The following is a 19,221-nucleotide window of genomic DNA, read 5'->3' as shown; positions in this document are numbered from 1 at the left end:
ATTTTAAGTTTTAGGTTTTAGGTTTTGGGTTGGAGTGGATTTGGGGGGGGGGGAAAGGGGAAAATTTAGGTTATAAGCCACCATTGGAGATGGTCTTAGAGATGCTCTTAAGACTCACTTTCTGGTAGAGACCCAAGTGTTCCTATACATGGGTTTATATGGTGGCTTGCTCTCAAGAAGAAAAAGGCGGCTAAGAAAACACAAAACTGTTCGTGGACGTGGTTCACAGGTTCAAAAAGTCCCAGCATGACTCGTTCTTGCCCGTCATCGAAGATGGCAGTATAGTCTTCATGGGGGCCACCACCGATTCTTTATACTTGAAGAATTGAAGATGGTCTTAAGTTTTACTTGTATTGTTTAGGAAGAGTACTTTATCCCTAATTGTTTATGCTCACAAATGTTTATTAATCAAATATTCATCATCTTTATGACATTAGGAAGAGTAAGGACAAGGTTGTGGGTTGAGCTCTCTTCAGTGGTTGCAGGTATACTATGATTTATGTTGTTATTTTTTCATTAATTGTGAGACTAGGTATGGAGGAAAAAAAATGTAAATTTTTGTGACTGATTGTGTTCTGTAATGTTAATTTATTTCAGTTTGCAAATTTGGTTATTAACTTGTTAATTGAAGTCCTTCATGACATTTTTTTTCTTTATTATTTTCTGTAGACTAATGGCTCATCTAAGTTTGTCCACAAAGAAGAAATTACATGCTGCGTTGAATGTGTTGATTGTCTATCTTCGAACTATATTTGTTGCATGTGCTACTTCTTGTTTCTATTCTTGGTATTGTTTCCAAAAGCGCCTTAGAAGTCCCTCACCTCGTCAAACAATCATAAGAGTTTACAAGCAATTAGAATACTTACATGGTTTAATTTATGAGAGTGATGTGACATGTATTGCTGAACTACGAATGGATAGACGATCATTTCATAGATTATGTCAAGTTCTTGTGACTAGAGGACAACTACGAGCTACTCGAAATGTGTCTATAGAGGAGATGGTTGCATTTTTTCTATACATTCTTGCACACCATCTTAAGAATCGCACAATTAATCACCACTTTAGAAGGTCTGGTTGAACAATTAGTAAGTATTTCCATGAGTGTATTAAAGCAATGATTCGATGCCAAAAGGATTTTTGGCAAACACCTGAGCCTATCCCTAAGAACTCAACCGACATGAAGTGGAAATGATTTAAGGTATGTAGTATCTACATGCCTACACTACTCAGTAATTACTAGCTTTTTATTTCATAGTTAATTTAATGTCTTATATACTGTAGAATTGCTTAGGTGCACTAGATGGAACACCTGTTAAGGTGCATGTACCAGAATGTGATAAACCAAAGTACAGAACAAGGAAAAATGAAATAGCAATGAATGTTTTGGGAGTCTGCACTCCGGACATGCAGTTTATATATGTTTTACCTAGATAGGAAAGGTCAGCACATGATGGTCGAGTTCTTAGAGATGCTGTGACTAGGAGAAATGGATTGAAAGTCCCTAATGGTAACACTTACAACTTTTTTTAGTAATTAAAATTCTTAGCTTTTGAATTGCAAGTGATAGAGTTGTAAGTTTGACAATTTAATTCTTTGTCAACAATAGGTTGTTACTATTTAGTTGATGGTGGCTACACAAACGGAAAAGGTTTTCTTGCACCTTATAGACGAACCCCGTTATCATCTGAATGAGCGGAGAGATAGTTATCGTCCTACAACACTGTCTGAGTTTTTTAATATGAAACACTCAAGTGCTCGGAATGTCATTAAAAGGTGTTTTGGGCTATTGATAATGCGTTGGGGAATTCTTAGGAGCCCATCCTATTACGACATTAGGACACATCGTCGTATAATTTTAGTGTGTTGTATGCTCCATAATTTTATAAGGAGGGAGATGGTTGTAGATCCTATAGAAGCCGATGCGGACGGACAATTTCAAGATGGGAATTTAGATGCGAATAAGTATATTACCACTGTTGAGTCCTCATATGAGTGGACTTCATTGAGGGATAACCTTGCCCAAGAAATGTGGAACAATAGGGCAGTTCATTAAGTCCTCATTTGATGTGTCCTTTTCTTTTAATGAAGACATTAGTGTCTTTTTATATTATAATGTTTGTAATAACATTTCGAATGCTTCTTTTGTTTTTAAGTTAAGAAAGACATCACTGTTTGTGTAATGACATTTAGAATGGTTTGTTTGTTGCTAAGTTAAGAAAGACATCAGTGTTTGTAATCAAAATCATTTGGAATGCTTATGTCTAATATTGTTTGTGTAATAACATTTGGAATGTTGTATTTGTTTCTAAGTTAAGAAAGACATCCTATTCGTAATTGAAATCATTTGAAATGCTTATGATTTCTAATATTGTTATGTAGAATGGCTTCTGTTTCATCTGCGAAACGAGGAAGGGGACAACAGAAACATTATTGGACAACTACTGAGGATACAATATTGGTTGAATCATTGCTTGAGTTGCATAGTGACCCAACTTGGCGAGCTGACACTGGTTTCAAGAATGGTTATTTGGGGAAGATAGAAGTTATGATTGAAGCCAAACTCCCAAGGTGCGGATTAAAGGCGTCTCCCCACATTGAATCACACATCAAGACTTTGAAGGCAAAATATTTTGCCTTAACTGAATTGCTAGCTCTCAGTGGGTTTGAGTGGAATGAAGAGAAAATGATGTTGGCTTATGAGAAAAGTGCGTATGACGAGACTACGAAGGTTTGCATATATCTGATTGTATTTTGTGTTTTATCTGATTTTGTTTTGTTTTTAGAATCTCAGTTCCTTGATTAATTGCACTGAGTTCAAAATCTCAGAGTTAATATCATCATCTTATTAATTACAAATCAGGGGACGGGTGATTGAATTAGAACATGAAATACCTGCCATGTTTGTTTCAACATTTCCTGGGTGACCCTCAAAGGTCTCTAAAGAATATATTCATGCATTTTTTTGCAAAACTTTATACAAAAAATGACGTAATTGCCCACTAATTGCCAAATATTTTTCAAGGATTCTAAGTTCAGGATAATGCACTAACAACATGCATAGAAAAAGAAAAACCTCCATGGAACGTTGTTTAGGTAATTCTAAGTTACAAGATAAAATAGAACTATTTCACATATAATAAGTATTGGTGTTCAACTAAATGAAAAATTAAATACCACTTAAAGGGCATTCAATTAGGAAAACTCAAGGAAAAAAAATGGCAGCATCATACCTGTTTCCCAAAGATATCAATAAAATAGAAATGTTTCACATAAACCTTGTTCCAAGAAGTCAATATTGCAAGCATTTGCATACAAACCTGCTGTTATTTCTCCTTCAGAACCTGCGATCTTCAAACCAGTTGCTTCTTGTACTTCTTTGCCGTCCTTACCTGATTTATCCTTATCCTTCATTGATTTCATGCTTCCACCAGCTTGCTCCCCCCTGTTTGAGGACTAGTTGCCTAAAAAGAGCAGATAATGAACAGTAAGGACAAACAGCTTAGATAATTAAAGGTCAAGAGAAATTAGCTCTATATGCAAACGAAATTCATGTCTACATAATATTTTCATTTTCTTATGTGCCTTGTATTTTGTGTTTTTTGTTTGTAGGGTAAAAAGGATGCAAGTGGATTGTACGATAAGCCTTTTCCACACTACCACAGTTTGGGAGAGATTTATGCAAAAGATCGTGTTGTGGGTGCAAATGTTGGTAACGCTGATGACGATGAAGAAGAAGTTAGACTTGAAGATGCCAATGTCAATCAACATGAAGGTGAGGATGAAAGTAGAAATGACTTTGATACTTCTTTCTCAATACCAAATATCCAACAACAAAGGAATGCAGAAAGTAACACATCAAACATTAGTCGCAAGAGGGCAAGAGTAGGGGATGAAATGGCTAAGCAATTCTCTATTATGGCTAAAGCTATAGCCGATATGGGACCTAAGCTTGATGGTCTAGTTCATGCATTGTCAACCGATATAAATCTAACTGAAATGCAACAAAAACTTGACGGTGAGTTAAGCAAAATGGAGTTTTTGGCTCCCATGGAATTATTTAAAATCACCAACTTCTTGGCCAAAGAACATGACCTTTTGAGGGTATTTTTCAAAATGTCTGATGAAAGGAAGAGTGCATATGTGACTACTCAGGCTTGGATGCATAATGACATCTAAGTGATGGTCCAAAGAATGTGAATGCTAGTTTTTTGCTATGACGTGCTTGCTACCATGATGACATATCAGGGGAAATTGTGAATGTTTTGTAAATCTAATGACTGCTTAGATGACACCATGATGGTGAAGAACTACTTTTTGTTGATATTATGATGTTTAGGCAGATTAGGAATATTTTGTTGACAATCTGATGTGTAGACAGGTTATGAATATTTTGTTGATAATATGATGCCTAGGCAGGGTATGACTAGTTTGCTTAGGTTGGTTATGATGGTTGGATATATCTACTTTGATGTAAAATATTAACTTTAATGAAGTTACTTCCTACTCTTTATTTGTTCCTAATGTTTTTTCTTCATTTATTTACTATTATACAAAATCCACCTCGCAAAGATCTCTTTAGTTTAAGGAGAATCAAGTTTTTTCATTTGAAATGGTAAAAGTCATTTATTCTACTCCTTGACATTATGTAACAAAATATATCTTTAAAGAGTTAAGACTGAAAATGCTCCTAACAATTTCTTTCCATGTCATTCTAGCTCATTACGCATAATTATATGCTCATTCACATTATGCACAACTCCATACATATGCCGAAGAGAAAAAATTACAACTTGAGCGAGAAAATTTAGATATTAAAGTCAATACTTAAATTTATAAAAAAATAAACAAAATCATTTTAGTATGTCTATTAAATAAAAAAGCAATCTTACTATTATATACTATGTCAAATTTTATTAAAAAAAGTATATAAAATATTTGATTTGAGACAAGGGCATTTTAGTAATCATACTGGTTTATATTCCGATTCTACTGAATTGAAAACAGTTTTATGGAATTGTATTCCGATTCCGGACAGTTTTAGTAAACAACTTCAACAGGAATCTGATTTTGATTCCACCTCATTTCAATTCCTCCTCAATCCAATTTCTCCTCAATTCAATTCCTCTCAATTTGATTACGGATTAGTAAACGCGCTATAAATGAGTCCTCATATGTGGTGGTTGGAGTCCCTAAATACTAAAATCTCATTAGAGATGCTCTTAAGACTCACTTTCTGATACACTGGAGACCCAAGTGTTCCTATATATGGGTTTATATGGTGGTTTGCTCTCAAGAAGAAAAAGGCGGCTAAGAAAACACAAAACTGTTCGTGGACGAGGTTCACAGGTTCAAGAAGTCCCAGCATGACTCGTTCTTGCCCGTCATCGAAGACGGCAGTATAGTTTTCATGGGGGCCACCACCGAGAACCCTTACTTCCATTTGATCAGGCCGCTATTGTCTCTGTCTCGCTGCCGAGTTCTTGTTCTCCGCCCTCTGAGACCCCACGTGGCTGAGCTCCTTCTCAAGTGGGCTGCCAGTGCCTCCAATAATAAGGGATTGATTCCCAAGGTGTGGATGCCTGGAAGTTTCTGCAACAACAACAGCTGCCCGAGTGGCCTCTATCTCTAGTTCCTCGATCTCTAACTCTACCTCTACCTCTACGAATGATGATGATGATCATAATAATTTAGTGGCTACTGATGTTGTTACCTTAGAGGATGCCAAAGAGGCTTTGCAATGCAAACATGTTGCTTCTGACAAAGCCAGGGATGAGCACTATAATCTCATCAGTGCCCTTCACTAGTCCATGAGACCAAGTGATGCTAATGCTGCCATTTATTGGTTGGCAAAGATGCTAGAAGGAGGCCGAGAGCCTCTCCATATTGCCCGCTGACTCATAAGGTTCGCCAGTGAAGATGTTGGGTTGGCTGACCCATCAGCACCGAACCAGGCCGTTGCTTGTCATCAGGCTTGCCATTTTCTGGGAATGCCAGAGTGCAATGTCATTCTTGCACAGTGTGTGGCTTACTGGGCATTGGCTCCTAAACCTTTGGCTGTTTATAAAGCAATAGGGAGTACACAACAAGTGGTGAGGGACTCTGTCGGACAGAATGAGGGAGTGCCTCTTCATCTGAGGAATGCGCCTACCAAGCTAATGAAGGAACTTGGGTATGCACGGATACATTTACCCTCCCGACAATCCCTCTGCCAGTGTCACGCAGGCATATCTACCACCCTCACTTGAAGGTTACAATTTCCTCGATTGGCCAATCAGTAGTAATAGCACCTAAACCAAATCCAATCGATGAGAGGCCTTTGGTTCAGGCGTCCAGGAGTTTCAAAGATGGTAATATGATCTAGACTGGGCTGCTGGTTAGTGGTTAGCACTCATCACTGATCTGTTTTTATGGACGATGATATCCTTATGTGTAACCTGGCATTGCATGTGATTTTTGTTCATGCATATATATCTTTACAGCCACTACCACCTGACAAATGACAATAGTTTTGAAGTTGCTTGTTACCATGACAAACAATACAATTGGGACTAAGTTTTATGTTATGCATTGAATTCGATAGGCTTTGGGTTACTCCTCCAACTGTATTCAAGTTCTAGAAGCCTGCAAGTTTCATTACTTGTTTCCTCTTGAATATAGAAAGCCCACTGTTTCCCCTGTGGAAACAGTATGTGCTAGCTGAAAATTTCGGAAAATAAGTAGGGAATATTACTTGGTGAACAAGATGATGCTAATGACGATATATTTGATCTTGAAAGATATCGACAGGGAAGTATTCACTAACTACCATCTCAAATGTATAACAACCGAGTGAACAAGTTGATGATGATGATGATATATTTCATCTTTAAAGCATGGAAGCATTCACTATACAGTCTATACTACAATCTCAAATGTATTACAACCAGCACAGAAAACGTACAGTGCAGTTATATTAAATCTAGTCTCGATGCAAAACTTGGGTTTCAATTTGCAGCCACGATCAAGATGCTGTGTGTGAACTTCTGCTAGCCTGCCCCGCAATATTTCCAAATTAACCTGGAATTTTCAACTTGTAATATAAATGAAATCTATTTTCAGTCGTAATAGGAATATTACTAAATAACCATATGATGGTCAAGATGATTAATCAAATTGACAAACTACATATACTAATGTCATTTGGAATTTCATTTTCAAGGATACCTTTTTCACAATATATATAACAAGAAAAAAAAAGATAAAATTACAGAAGTGGCGCATTCATGCATAACTTAATGAATGATGTCTTTTAGAATCTTTTGATAGCTAGTATCTTATATTAATGGAGAGCTCGGTGACCAGCACTGAGACAAGTTTAAAACTCCTTTTGCTTGTTTTTCTGGGTGAGAAAAAGAACAACAAAATGCATTTCAATCGCACTGTCACCCATATCCACTATCTATCCAACAACAACAACAACAAAGCCTTTTCCCACTAAGTGGGGTCGGCTATATGAATCCTAGAATGCCATTGCGCTCGGTTTTGTGTCATGTCCTCCGTTAGATCCAAGTACTCAAGTCTTTTCTTAGGGCCTCTTCCAAAGTTTTCCTAGGTCTTCCTCTACCCCTTCGGCCCTGAACCCCTGTCCCGTAGTCACATTTTCGAACCGGAGCGTCAGTAGGCCTTCTTTGCACATGTTCAAACCACCGGAACCGATTTTCTCTCATATTTCCTTCAATTTTGGCTACTCCTACTTTACCTCGAATATCCTCATTCCCAATCTTATCCTTTCTCGTGTGCCCATATATCCCACGAAGCATCCTCATCTCTGCTACACCCAATTTGTGTACGTGCTGATGCTTCACCGCCCAACATTCTGTGCCATACAACATCGCTGGCCTTATTGCCGTCCTATAAAATTTTCCCTTGAGCTTCAGTGGCCTACGACGGTCACACAACATGCCGGATGCACTCTTACACTTCATCCATCCAGCTTGTATTCTATGGTTGAGATCTCCATCTAATTCTCCGTTCTCTTGCAAGATAGATCCTAGGTAGCGAAAACGGTCACTTTTTGTGATCTTCGCTAGATTGCTCCGGTCATTAGTGTGGATAAGTATATAAATGGATAGAGATAGGAAAGCAAACACAAGATGTACGTGGTTCACCCAGATTGGCTACGTCCACGGAATAGAGGAGTTCTCATTAATTGTGAAGGGTTTACACAAGTACATAGGTTCAAGCTCTCCTTTAGTGAGTACAAGTGAATGATTTAGTACAAATGACATTAGGAAATATTGTGGGAGAATGATCTCGTAACCACGAAACTTCTAAGTACCGGAGTGTGGTATCGTCTTGACTTGCCTTATCTGTCTCATAGGTAGATGTGGCATCTTTTCTGGAAGTACTCTTCCTCCATCCAGGGGTGGTATCTGTAACTGGTGGAGATGCACAAGGTAATGTATCAATTTCACTTGAAGCTTACTTGTAGTTTCAGGCTTGGTCAAGCGCGATACAAACCATGTAGTAGGAGTCCCCCAAGTCGCCGAGCTAGGGGATCTGCTGAAAGAGGTGACAGACAAGGTAAGCAATCAGAGCTCCGGCTGATTGTTCACATTCTCCCTATCTTGCAGGCAGCATGAAGGATAAAGAGAAGAAAAATGAGAAGAGATGATATGGGATACTTTTGCTTTTGAAGAAATAACTTTCCACAGGCTTATTCTTGAACTGGGCTGGAGGGTTTTTTGGTTTCCTCCAGAGTATAAGGCCGACTGAAGAATTTGAGGGTCAAAACAAGTCCATCAAATCTAGAGTACGTTCGACCCTGCTGATATGGGATACTTTTGCTTTTGACAGAGTAGTGGATGTATCGGCACGTGTGCTGTTACGCTTGTCTCCACATGCTTCCTTGTATCCTTCTCACTTGCCCTATCTGTTCCTCAGGCAGATGCGGTATCTTCCCTGGAAGCATAAGATGTTGAAGATGAGTACTCGAGAGCAATGCCAGGTAAGTAATCAGGTAAGGGGTTCCAAGCAGTCAGTTCCTGGCTGGAAGCTTTATTCCAAGTGCTGACTGATTGCTCTCTTTCTCCTTGTCTTGCAGGTAAGAACAAGGCCAAAGGAAAAGACAGGGAAAAAGCATGATATGGGATACTCTTGCTTTTAACCCTGATGATATGAGATATTCTTGCTCTAGTATAGCTTGTTTACAGAGGTATTATCGGGGGGAAAGAAAGCTGAATATTTCGAAAGGCTTCGTTGGGAGTGCCCTCTCAGATAAGATGAAGGGTTGAGCATTTTTGCAGGTCTGCCTGTCCGTTGGGGATGAAAGTCGACATATATAGGAGTCTCCCTAACATCAAGTAATAATGCTATTCCTTTACCCTGCTTGGTCATAGCACGGTAGTGGGAGCTGTCAGCTTCACATGTTTTAACTCTGTCAGAGCACTTTGAAAAAGTGGTATGTGGTATCTGGAAAGCTGATGTTGCGTGTGAAGATTACAGACAAGCTTTATCCAAGGAGATCCAGCTCTTGAAGTTGGGAAAGTGGTGCCTCTTCGGTTTTCGAACAAGCAATCCTGTCGGGGATCTGGCTCTCGAGATTCGGAGAACGATGCCTCTTCGATTTTTGAGAAAGCAATCTTGTTAGGGATCTGGCTCTCGAGATTCGGAGAGTGATGTCTCTTCGATTTTTGAGAAAGTAATCATGTTGGGAGTCTGGCTCTCGAGATTCGGAGGGCGGTGCCTCTTCGATTTTGGAGCAAGCAATCTTGTTAGGAGTGTTTTCTCAAATGTGAGTAAAGGTTGGGCATGTTTGCTAGTCTACCTTGCCACGAAGCACAGAGGTTGACACACAGGGACTTTCCAATTATCCAGCAGTGGTACTGTTCCTTTACCCTCTCTTCGATTTTTGAGAAAGTAATCATGTTGGGAGTCTGGCTCTCGAGATTCGGAGGGCGGTGCCTCTTCGATTTTGGAGCAAGCAATCTTGTTGGGAGTGTTTTCTCGAATGTGAGTAAAGGTTGGGCATGTTTGCTAGTCTACCTTGCCACGAAGCACAGAGGTTGACACACAGGGACTTTCCAATTATCCACCAGCGGTACTGTTCCTTTACCCTCTCTTCGATTTTTGAGAAAGTAATCATGTTGGGAGTTTGGCTCTCGAGATTCTGAGGGCGGTGCCTCTTCGATTTTGGAGCAAGCAATCTTGTTGGGAGTGTTTTCTCGAATGTGAGTAAAGGTTGGGCATGTTTGCTAGTCTACCTTGCCACGAAGCACAGAGGTTGACACACCGGGACTTTCCAATTATCCAGCAGTGGTACTGTTCTTTTACCCTTGTGGGTAATAATATGGTAGCTAGACCTTCAAAATTTATGTGTCTAAACTTTGTTAGTGTTGTTTCTTTGCTATTCTTTTACCCTTCTTGGTTAGAGCGATGTAGTGGGAGCTGCAAGCTTCACGTGTCTCAACTTTGTTGCGTGTGGGAAGTGGGTGATTGAACAGTACGATTCATGTGCTTTCTACTTCGCCAGAAATCTTCGACAGAATGCCCATAATTTCCGCAAAGCTGAGTGTGCGTGTGACAGGTGCTGACAAGGCTGGAAAAGTAGGTGCCTCTTCGATTTCTGAGATCGGCCCTCGTGGTCTCTGAGCAGCCCAGCTTTTGAGAAAGCAAGCCTCTTCGATTTCTGAGATCGGCCTTCGTGATCTTTGAGCAGCTCAGCTTTTGAGAAAGCAAACGCCTCTTCGATTTCTTAGATCGACCCTTGTGGTCTCTGAGCAGCCCAGCTTTTGAGAAAGCAAACGCCTCTTCGATTTCTGAGCAGGCGCCTCTTCGATTTCTGAAGCTTCGTCGAGTGCGGATTTTTATAGGGGCTGACATTAAGTTCCAAAGCACACTTGAATAACCACCAGTAGAAGCTCCATTCTTGCACTTCTAAGATCTTGATTTGTCCGACCTCTTCTCTCTTCAACACCTTTGAAAATGTCTGGCCCCTCCGACCGTCGTTTTGACTTGAACCTTGTTGAAGAGGCAGCCCCGCCTTCTCCAGACAACATATGGCGCCCATCCTTCGTCTCCCCTACTGGTCCTTACCGTTGGGGATTCCGTGATGAAGAATGATATGACCGCTGCGGTAGTGGCCAGGAACCTTCTCACTCCCAAAGATAACAGACTACTTTCCAAACGGTCTGATGAGTTGGCTGTTAAGGATTCTCTGGCTCTCAGTGTTCAGTGTGCAGGTTCTGTGTCTAATATGGCCCAACGCCTATTTGCTCGAACCCGCCAAGTTGAATCATTAGCGGCTGAAGTGATGAGTCTCAAACAGGAGATTAGAGGGCTCAAGCATGAGAATAAACAGTTGCACCGGCTCGCACATGACTATGCTACAAACATGAAGAGGAAGCTTGACCAGATGAAGGAATCTGATGGTCAGGTTTTACTTGATCATCAGAGATTTGTGGGTTTGTTCCAAAGGCATTTATTGTCTTCGTCTTCTGGGGCTGTACCGCGTAATGAAGCTCCAAATGATCAACCTCTGATGCCTCCTCCTTCTATGGTTCTGTCCAGTACTGAGGCTCCGAATGATCCCCCTCATGTGCCTTCTCTTTCTGGGGCTCTACCGACTGCTGAGACTTCTCCTAAGCAACCTTTGTGAAGGCTCCCTCTTGTTTGTTTATTTTGACTCAAGTATATGTACATATTTGTAACTTATCAGGGATATCAATAAATAAGCTTTCCTTCATTTCAACGTATTGTGTTAAATACACCAAAGCCTTCTTCGCTAAGTTCTTTGAATTTTCTTTTGTTGAAGCTTTGTGAGTGGAACATGTAGGTTGAGGTAGTGTTCCCTTAATTTCCCGAGTGAGGAAAACTTCTCGGTTGGAGACTTGGAAAATCCAAGTCACTGAGTGGGATCGGCTATATGAATCTTAGAACGCCATTGTGTTTTGTCCTGTGTCATGTCCTCCGTTAGATCCAAGTACTCTAAGTCTTTTCTTAAGGTCTCTTCCAAAGTTTTCCTAGGTCTTCCTCTACCCCTTTGGCCCTGAACCTCTGTCCCATAGTCGCATCTTCTAATCGGAGCGTCAGTAGGCCTTCTTTGCACATGTCCAAACCACCGTAACCGATTTTCTCTCATCTTTCCTTCAATTTCGGCTACTCCTACTTTACCCCGGATATCCTCATTCTTAATCTTATCCTTTCTCGTGTGGCCACACATCCAACGAAGCATCCTCATCTCCGCTACACCCATTTTGTGTATGTGTTGATGCTTCACCGCCCAACATTCTGTGCCATACAGCATCGCCGGCCTTATTGCCGTCCTATAAAATTTTTCCTTGAGCTTCAGTGACATACGGCGGTCACAAAACACGCCGGATGCACTCTTCCACTTCATCCATCCAGCTTGTATTCTATGGTTGAGATCTCCATCTAATTCTCCGTTCTTTTGCAAGATAGATCCTAGGTAACGAAAACGGTCGCTCTTTGGTATTTCTTGATCTCCGATCCTCACCCCTAACTCGTTTTGGCCTCCATTTGCACTGAACTTGCACTCCATATATTCTGTCTTGGATCGGCTTAAGCGAAGACCTTTACATTCCAACACTTCTCTCCAAAGGTTAAGCTTTGCATTTACCCCTTCCTGAGTTTCATCTATCAACACTATATCGTCTGCGAAAAGCATACACCAAGGAATATCATCTTGAATATGTCCTGTTAACTCATCCATTACCAACGCAAAAAGGTAAGGACTTAAGGATGAGCCTTGATGTAATCCTACAGTTATGGGAAAGCTTTCGGTTTGTCCTTCATGAGTTCTTACGGCAGTCTTTGATCCTTCATACATATCCTGTATAGCTTGGATATATGCTACTCGTACTCCTTTCTTCTCTAAAATCCTCCAAAGAATGTCTCTTGGGACCCTATCATACGCTTTTTCCAAATCTATAAAGACCATGTGTAAATCCTTTTTCCCATCTCTATATCTTTCCATCAATCTTCGTAAGAGATAGATTGCCTCCATGGTTGAGCGCCCTGGCATGAACCCGACTTGGTTGTCCGAAACCCGTGTCTCTTGCCTCAATCTATGCTCAATGACTCTCTCCCAGAGCTTCATTGTATGACTCATTAGCTTAATACCCCTATAGTTCATGCAATTTTGTATATCGCCCTTATTCTTATAGATAGGCACCAAAGTGCTCGTTCGCCACTCATTTGGCATCTTCTTCGTTTTCAAAATCCTATTGAAAAGGTCAGTGAGCCATGTTATACCTGTCTCTCCCAAAACTTTCCACACTCGTCTGGGCCTACTGCTTTTCTATGTTTCATCTTCTTCAAAGCTACAACCACTTCTTCCTTCCGGATTCTACGATAAAAAGAGTAGTTTCTACACTCTTCTGAGTTACTCAACTCCCCTAAAGAAGCACTCCTTTCATGTCCTTCATTGAAAAGATAATGAAGATAACCTTTCCATCTGTCTTTAACCGCGTTCTCTGTAGCAAGAACCTTTCCATCCTCATCCTTGATGCACCTCACTTGGTTTAGGTCCCTTGTCTTCTTTTCCCTTGCTCTAGCTAGTTTATAGATATTCAACTCTCCTTCTTTGGTATCTAGTCGCTTATACATATCGTCATAAGCCGCTAACTTAGCTTCTCTCACAGCTTTCTTCGCCTCTTGCTTCGCTTTTCTATACCTTTCACCATTTTCATCGGTCCTATCCTTGTATAAGGTTTTACAACATTCCTTCTTAGCCTTCACCTTTGTTTGTACCTCCTCATTCCACCACCAAGATTCCTTTTGGTGTGGGGCAAAGCCCTTGGACTCTCCTAATACCTCTTTTGCTACTTTTCGGATACAACTAGCCATGGAATCCCACATTTGGTTAGCTTCCCCCTCTCTATCCCACACACACTGTGTGATTACTTTCTCTGTGAAAATGACTTGTTTTTCTTCTTTTAGATTCCACCATCTAGTCCTTGGGCACTTCCAAGTCTTGTTTTTTTTTCTCACTCTTTTGATACGTACATCCATCATCAACAAGCGATGTTGATTAGCCACGCTCTCTCCTGGTATAACTTTGCAATCCTTACAAGTTATACGATCCCCTTTCCTCATTAGAAGAAAATCTATTTGTGTTCTTGACGATCCACTATCTATCCAGCAAGATTTATTTCTTGCCGCTTCCAAGACCACAAAACAGACTATTTGGGAATTCGGGAGTCGAGATTTTTATTTCTTTACATCCAAAAATTATGGAGAACCTGGTCAAATTTTGGATTATGATATCTGCATTATAATGCATAAGCATAGATAGAAACATAAGGAGTTAACAATACCTCATTGCCTTTGTTGAGCTGAACTTTGCATAGAGTACAGTATATTAGATTGTAATTCTCTTGTATTACTCCGTGCTTACAGACAGGGCACCAAACTTCCTCCTTGTGCATCTAGCATTACGGCCAAAACAATATAATCAGTACCAAAGAATAACTGATAGTGAGGAATGATTTAGCCTTCTCACATGGATATAAAATATATGGCATGCTATTATTAATTTTACTACACTTTGATAGATAGGGAAGTAATTTGACTGGAAAAATAACTAGAAGCTGAGACCACAGCTGTAATAAGATGGTGGAAACGTAAGTTATAATACTAACAAATACAGAGGAATGATTTAGCCATAGTATCAGACTTGCTGCTGCTGTAACAGAATGTTAGCTAGTATGCAGGTTTTGTTCACACGGCAAGAAAATAAGCAACCGGAACAGAGAAAACAACAAAGATCTCATCTCAATTAATCATGTCATAAGGCTTTATTTGGGTCCTACTCGATGGTCAGGTCATCCATTTCAACCTTCATTTCCTGACATAGTTGGTCAACCAAGCCTTCATTTATGGCACAACTCTATGTCAGTCAACCAAGCATTCATTTATGGCACAACTTCTCTCTTTCGTTTTCTTTTTTCTTTTCCTGAAAAAAAATTAGAATGTTCCTTAATAAAAAATCAGCTTAGGATCCATAAGCAGAAGACAGCCTGATTAAGAGCCCCAAGTTCTCAAACTCCTGATTTGAATGACCCACATCCGCTGGTCATATATATTCCCGCTTGGGGCTTAACCTAGCCTTCATGAGCTGAAAGGCCTCCAATTATAAGAGATACTAAGCCGACGTATATAGAACTTCCCCTCAACTTAAGTAGGCCATGTGAGACTCAACACATGGACTTTGTACTCTTCTCACGGTATCTCATCAACCATCTTGGTTATATCTGCCTCATGTAATCTTCCGTTTTTCAGTCAAGAGATCTTGGCTTCACAGTTTACCCTCTGGATCACACCTCTTTGTGCAAGGCAAGCAGGGACAACAACAACAACAACAACAACAAAGCCTTTTCCCACTAAGTGGGGTCGGCTATATGAATCCTAGAACGCCATTGCGCTCGGTTTTGTGTCATGTCCTCCGTTAGATCCAAGTACTCTAAGTCTTTTCTTAGAGTCTCTTCCAAAGTTTTCCTAGGTCTTCCTCTACCCCTTCGGCCCTGAACCTCTGTCCCGTAGTCACATCTTCGAACCGGAGCGTCAGTCGGCCTTCTTTGCACATGTCCAAATCACCGGAGCCGATTTTCTCTCATCTTTCCTACAATTTCGGCTATTCCTACTTTACCTCGGATATCCTCATTCCCAATCTTATCCTTTCTCGTGTGCTCACACATCCCACGAAGCATCCTCATCTCCGCTACACCCATTTTGTGTACGTGTTGATGCTTCACCGCCCAACATTCTGTGTCATACAACATTGCTGGCCTTATTGCCGTCCTATAAAATTTTCCCTTGAGCTTCAGTGGCCTATGACGGTCACACAACACGCCGGATGCACTCTTACACTTCATCCATCCAGCTCGTATTCCATGGTTGAGATCTCCATCTAATTCTCCGTTCTCTTGCAAGATAGATCCTAGGTAGCGAAAACGGTCGCTTTTTGTGATCTTCGCTAGATTGCTCCGGTCATTAGTGTGGATAAGTATATAAATGGATAGAGATAGGAAAGCAAACACAAGATGTACGTGGTTCACCCAGATTGGCTACGTCCACGGAATAGAAGAGTTCTCATTAATTGTGAAGGGTTTACACAAGTACATAGGTTCAAGCTCTCCTTTAGTGAGTACAAGTGAATGATTTAGTACAAATGACATTAGGAAATATTGTGGGAGAATGATCTCGTAATCACGAAACTTCTAAGTATCGGAGTGTGGTGTCGTCTTGACTTGCCTTATCTGTCTCATAGGTAGATGTGGCATCTTCTCTGGAAGTACTCTTCCTCCATCCAGGGGTGGTATCTTCAACTGGTGGAGATGCACAAGGTAATGTATCAATTTCACTTGAAGCTTACTTGTAGTTTCAGGCTTGGTCAAGCGCGATACAAACCATGTAGTAGGAGTCCCCCAAGTCGCCGAGCTAGGGGGTCTGCTGAAAGAGGTGACAGACAAGGTAAGCAATCAGAGCTCCGACTGATTGTTCACCTTCTCCCCATCTTGCAGCAGCATGAAGGATAAAGAGAAGAAAAATGAGAAGGGATGATATGAGATACTTTTGCTTTTGAAGAAGTAACTTTCCACAGGCTTATTCTTGAACTGAGCTGGAGGGTTTTCTGGTTTCCTCCAGAGTATAAGGCCGACTGAGTCCTTAAGTGGGGGCAACTTATGTTAGAATGACCATATTCTTCTATCAAATGTCACATGATCTAGAAGCTGAAGCTCAGATCAAGTTTTAACTCTGGTGTAGTCAAGAAATCTAGTATTGCTTGTTGTTAAGACACATCACATGACTAGATGTGCCCTCAAGAAATATGATACTTCTAATATCACTCTAATAAAGTTAGAAAATAATATTATCTTCCATAGTTTGCTAAAACATCTCTGGGGGAAATAAAATTATATAAGTAGCTCTTTATAGGCAGGGTCAATGTTCACTACAACAGATAATTGGGTTTAAAATGAAACAATGACAACATTAAACGTATTTTGGAGTTAATCATCAGCTAAAGTGATACTCTCTCAGATGCCAACTATAAAGTTTCTTGAGTACAGGTTTTCATTAAAATATCAAATGTCATTATAAAGATGTAATCGATAATATCACTAATCATAAATTCAATGGTTAACAATTATTATGCATATAATAAAATGTGCGAACTGGATACAAATTCGTATAAATTGTTGCATGGAATACTCATAACTTTTGTTGTTATACCTGCTTGTCGTTCAGTTGCATATGCTCATAAACTGCCTGGGACAAATACTCATCCTCTTCATCTTCCCATGTTTCAGCACAGATTTCTGTTTCTGCAAAGGGCTAGAGAAAATTATAACCTTCGATAGTCAAAAGACTTTCTGCTACAACAATTGAGCTTGTAACAAACTTAATTTCATCGAGAAAAAAACACCGCCTTTTTCACCTTCTTTTCTAGTTGGATGAATAGTCAGGTCTTCATAAAAGATCCTTTGCATTTCTAACAATATCTCTTCACAATCACCTTGGTATACATTTGTAAGGCCATCGTATTCCCATAACATATCATTGGCCTCAGGGACAGATGTTGAACTCCTTACATTTTCATCCAATGACGATTCCTTAATTTTTTCCAATTCAGCAGAAACTATGTCCTGGAATGCAGATTTGATCAAATCCTGCAAACACAAGTTACACCCATCCAATTGGGAAGTGCAAACCAAATTTTCATAGAGAAAATAAAAGGAAAGAAAGAAAGAAAAAATTAGGGACAGTGTGAAGACCGTGGAGTACATTTGGAATGTGATTGAGAATTTGTGGAGTGGGCAGCATTCTCATCTTCCAAAGCAACCGCATTCTGTCTTCTCGAACCCTTTTGTAACAGTTCTCTCTCAGCTACAAAACAAATTACAGATACCAATACACTTTGCTAAGCTTACATACAACACACTAACAAATATTTTCAAATTATGCATAACAATTTGTACAATCAAAATCAATTGGATCATAAAATTGAATCCAAGCAAGGATTAAAATTACGAAATAATAAATGAATCATAAAAGTGAATTGTTCGTGGTTTGTGTGAGAGACCTTATGTTTCCAGCTGCTACGGTTATTGAAACGAGGATGGGGTTTGAGAGGATGCCGCCCTTCTGCTGCGGCTGCGTCTGCGGCTGCTCCCTCCATTTCCTTTTGTCTCACCGCTTTATCTCCTCTCCACGTTTCCTTCTGAGCGCGCTCTCTCTCTCTCTCTCTCTCGGATTCCCTCTCTGTTCCCTTCCCCTTTCCCTTCCTCTCTACATTTCTTTTTGTCTTTTTATCTCTTAACTTAATAGAAAAATCAAGATAAAATCTTAACGTAAATTAATTATAACCGTTTAAATAAGTGGGAAGAGAATGAGAGAGATTACGAGAGAAGAGAAATTCTCCTCCCTCTTTTAGGGTATATAACTAGAAGAAGGAATTTTGAAAAAAAAACAAACTGGAAGAAGGAATTATTATGTATAAAGACTTAAAATATTTGACAACTTAATAAAGCAAAATAAAAAATTAAGTTTTTAATGATTCATATATTTTAAGTTGGTTTTTCTTTAAGATAAATTGACAGTTTAGTCCTTGAACTATCATCTTAGTGAAAATTAGGTCCCTTAATTTTTTTTCGGTAAAATAATTCCCTAAATTCATTAAAAATTTATAATTTCATTCCTACTATTATATTCAAAGCTATTTTATCTATTTTTTGTTAACTTAAGTCACTTGACACACTTTAAATTGTAATACCGTTCTTTTCTCACCTGTAAGCCCTTAACATTTTATATATGGTGCGTATCTAAAGTCTAATTTAACCTCCAAAGTTAACTCCATAAAATATTTTTTTTTATGTAAAATTATCAATCTACCCTCTAATGTATCTTACAAACAAGTAACGTGACTGAAATTGATAGAAAATTGAATATAGTAGCTTAGAATATAATATTAGAGATGTAATTGGCAGATTTTTATAATTCAATGACTGATTTTTCTGGAAAAAAAAAATTAGGGAACTAACTTTCACTCAGGTGATAATTCAATGACTAAATTGGCAGTTCACCATTTTCTTTATTAAGTTGTCAAATATTTCTAAGTTTATATCTAAATTAATATAATCTTGTGGTTAATATATATATTTTTTGTATGTTTGCATATTATTTTGTTTTTGTATTTATGGACTAGTTTTTTTATTCAAA

General features: G+C 39.4%; 2 protein-coding genes, 2 long non-coding RNA genes and 1 pseudogene across 9 annotated transcripts; 4 read left to right on the top strand and 1 right to left on the bottom strand.

Annotated features, from left to right (window-relative positions):
• Window positions 1-390: 390 nt before the first annotated feature.
• On the top strand, window positions 391-1,696 carry LOC126591339 (uncharacterized). The gene is made up of 3 exons (XR_007612354.1): window positions 391-1,201; window positions 1,285-1,510; window positions 1,610-1,696. It is a non-coding gene; the product is annotated as an uncharacterized LOC126591339 (long non-coding RNA).
• A 687-nt stretch (window positions 1,697-2,383) lies between these two features.
• On the top strand, window positions 2,384-4,508 carry LOC126591333 (uncharacterized). Its single transcript, XM_050256989.1, has 2 exons — window positions 2,384-2,731; window positions 3,613-4,508. The coding sequence occupies exons 1-2, from the start codon at window positions 2,384-2,386 to the stop codon at window positions 4,177-4,179; spliced, it is 915 nt and encodes a 304-aa protein (XP_050112946.1). The 3' UTR covers window positions 4,180-4,508.
• On the top strand, window positions 4,408-6,474 carry LOC126590514 (uncharacterized; annotated as a pseudogene).
• Window positions 6,475-6,746: 272 nt separating this feature from the next.
• Window positions 6,747-18,310, bottom strand: LOC126591334 (uncharacterized). Of its 5 annotated transcripts, none has more exons than XM_050256992.1 (6): window positions 18,086-18,310; window positions 17,788-17,889; window positions 17,441-17,648; window positions 17,236-17,327; window positions 14,319-14,429; window positions 6,747-7,059 (listed from the first exon to the last, which is right to left on the bottom strand). In XM_050256992.1, the coding sequence occupies exons 1-6, from the start codon at window positions 18,179-18,181 to the stop codon at window positions 6,898-6,900; spliced, it is 771 nt and encodes a 256-aa protein (XP_050112949.1). In that variant the 5' UTR covers window positions 18,182-18,310; the 3' UTR covers window positions 6,747-6,897. The 5 variants fall into 5 exon arrangements, with proteins under 5 accessions (XP_050112949.1, XP_050112951.1, XP_050112948.1 ...); XM_050256994.1 differs by having other exon boundaries at window positions 6,747-7,072; window positions 17,236-17,321; window positions 17,441-17,672; window positions 18,086-18,309; XM_050256991.1 differs by having other exon boundaries at window positions 17,236-17,321; window positions 17,441-17,672; window positions 18,086-18,309.
• LOC126591338 (uncharacterized) lies at window positions 8,087-9,236 on the top strand. 2 transcript variants are annotated; one of them, XR_007612352.1, is made up of 3 exons: window positions 8,087-8,794; window positions 8,926-8,989; window positions 9,086-9,236. It is a non-coding gene; the product is annotated as an uncharacterized LOC126591338 (long non-coding RNA). The 2 variants fall into 2 exon arrangements; XR_007612353.1 differs by having other exon boundaries at window positions 8,087-8,798; window positions 8,930-8,989.
• Window positions 18,311-19,221: the final 911 nt, after the last annotated feature.

The sequence above is a fragment of the Malus sylvestris genome, chromosome 11 (genome assembly GCF_916048215.2).
Source record: "Malus sylvestris chromosome 11, drMalSylv7.2, whole genome shotgun sequence".
Taxonomy (NCBI): Eukaryota; Viridiplantae; Streptophyta; class Magnoliopsida; order Rosales; family Rosaceae; genus Malus; species Malus sylvestris.
This window is presented reverse-complemented; position numbering and strand designations above follow the sequence as displayed.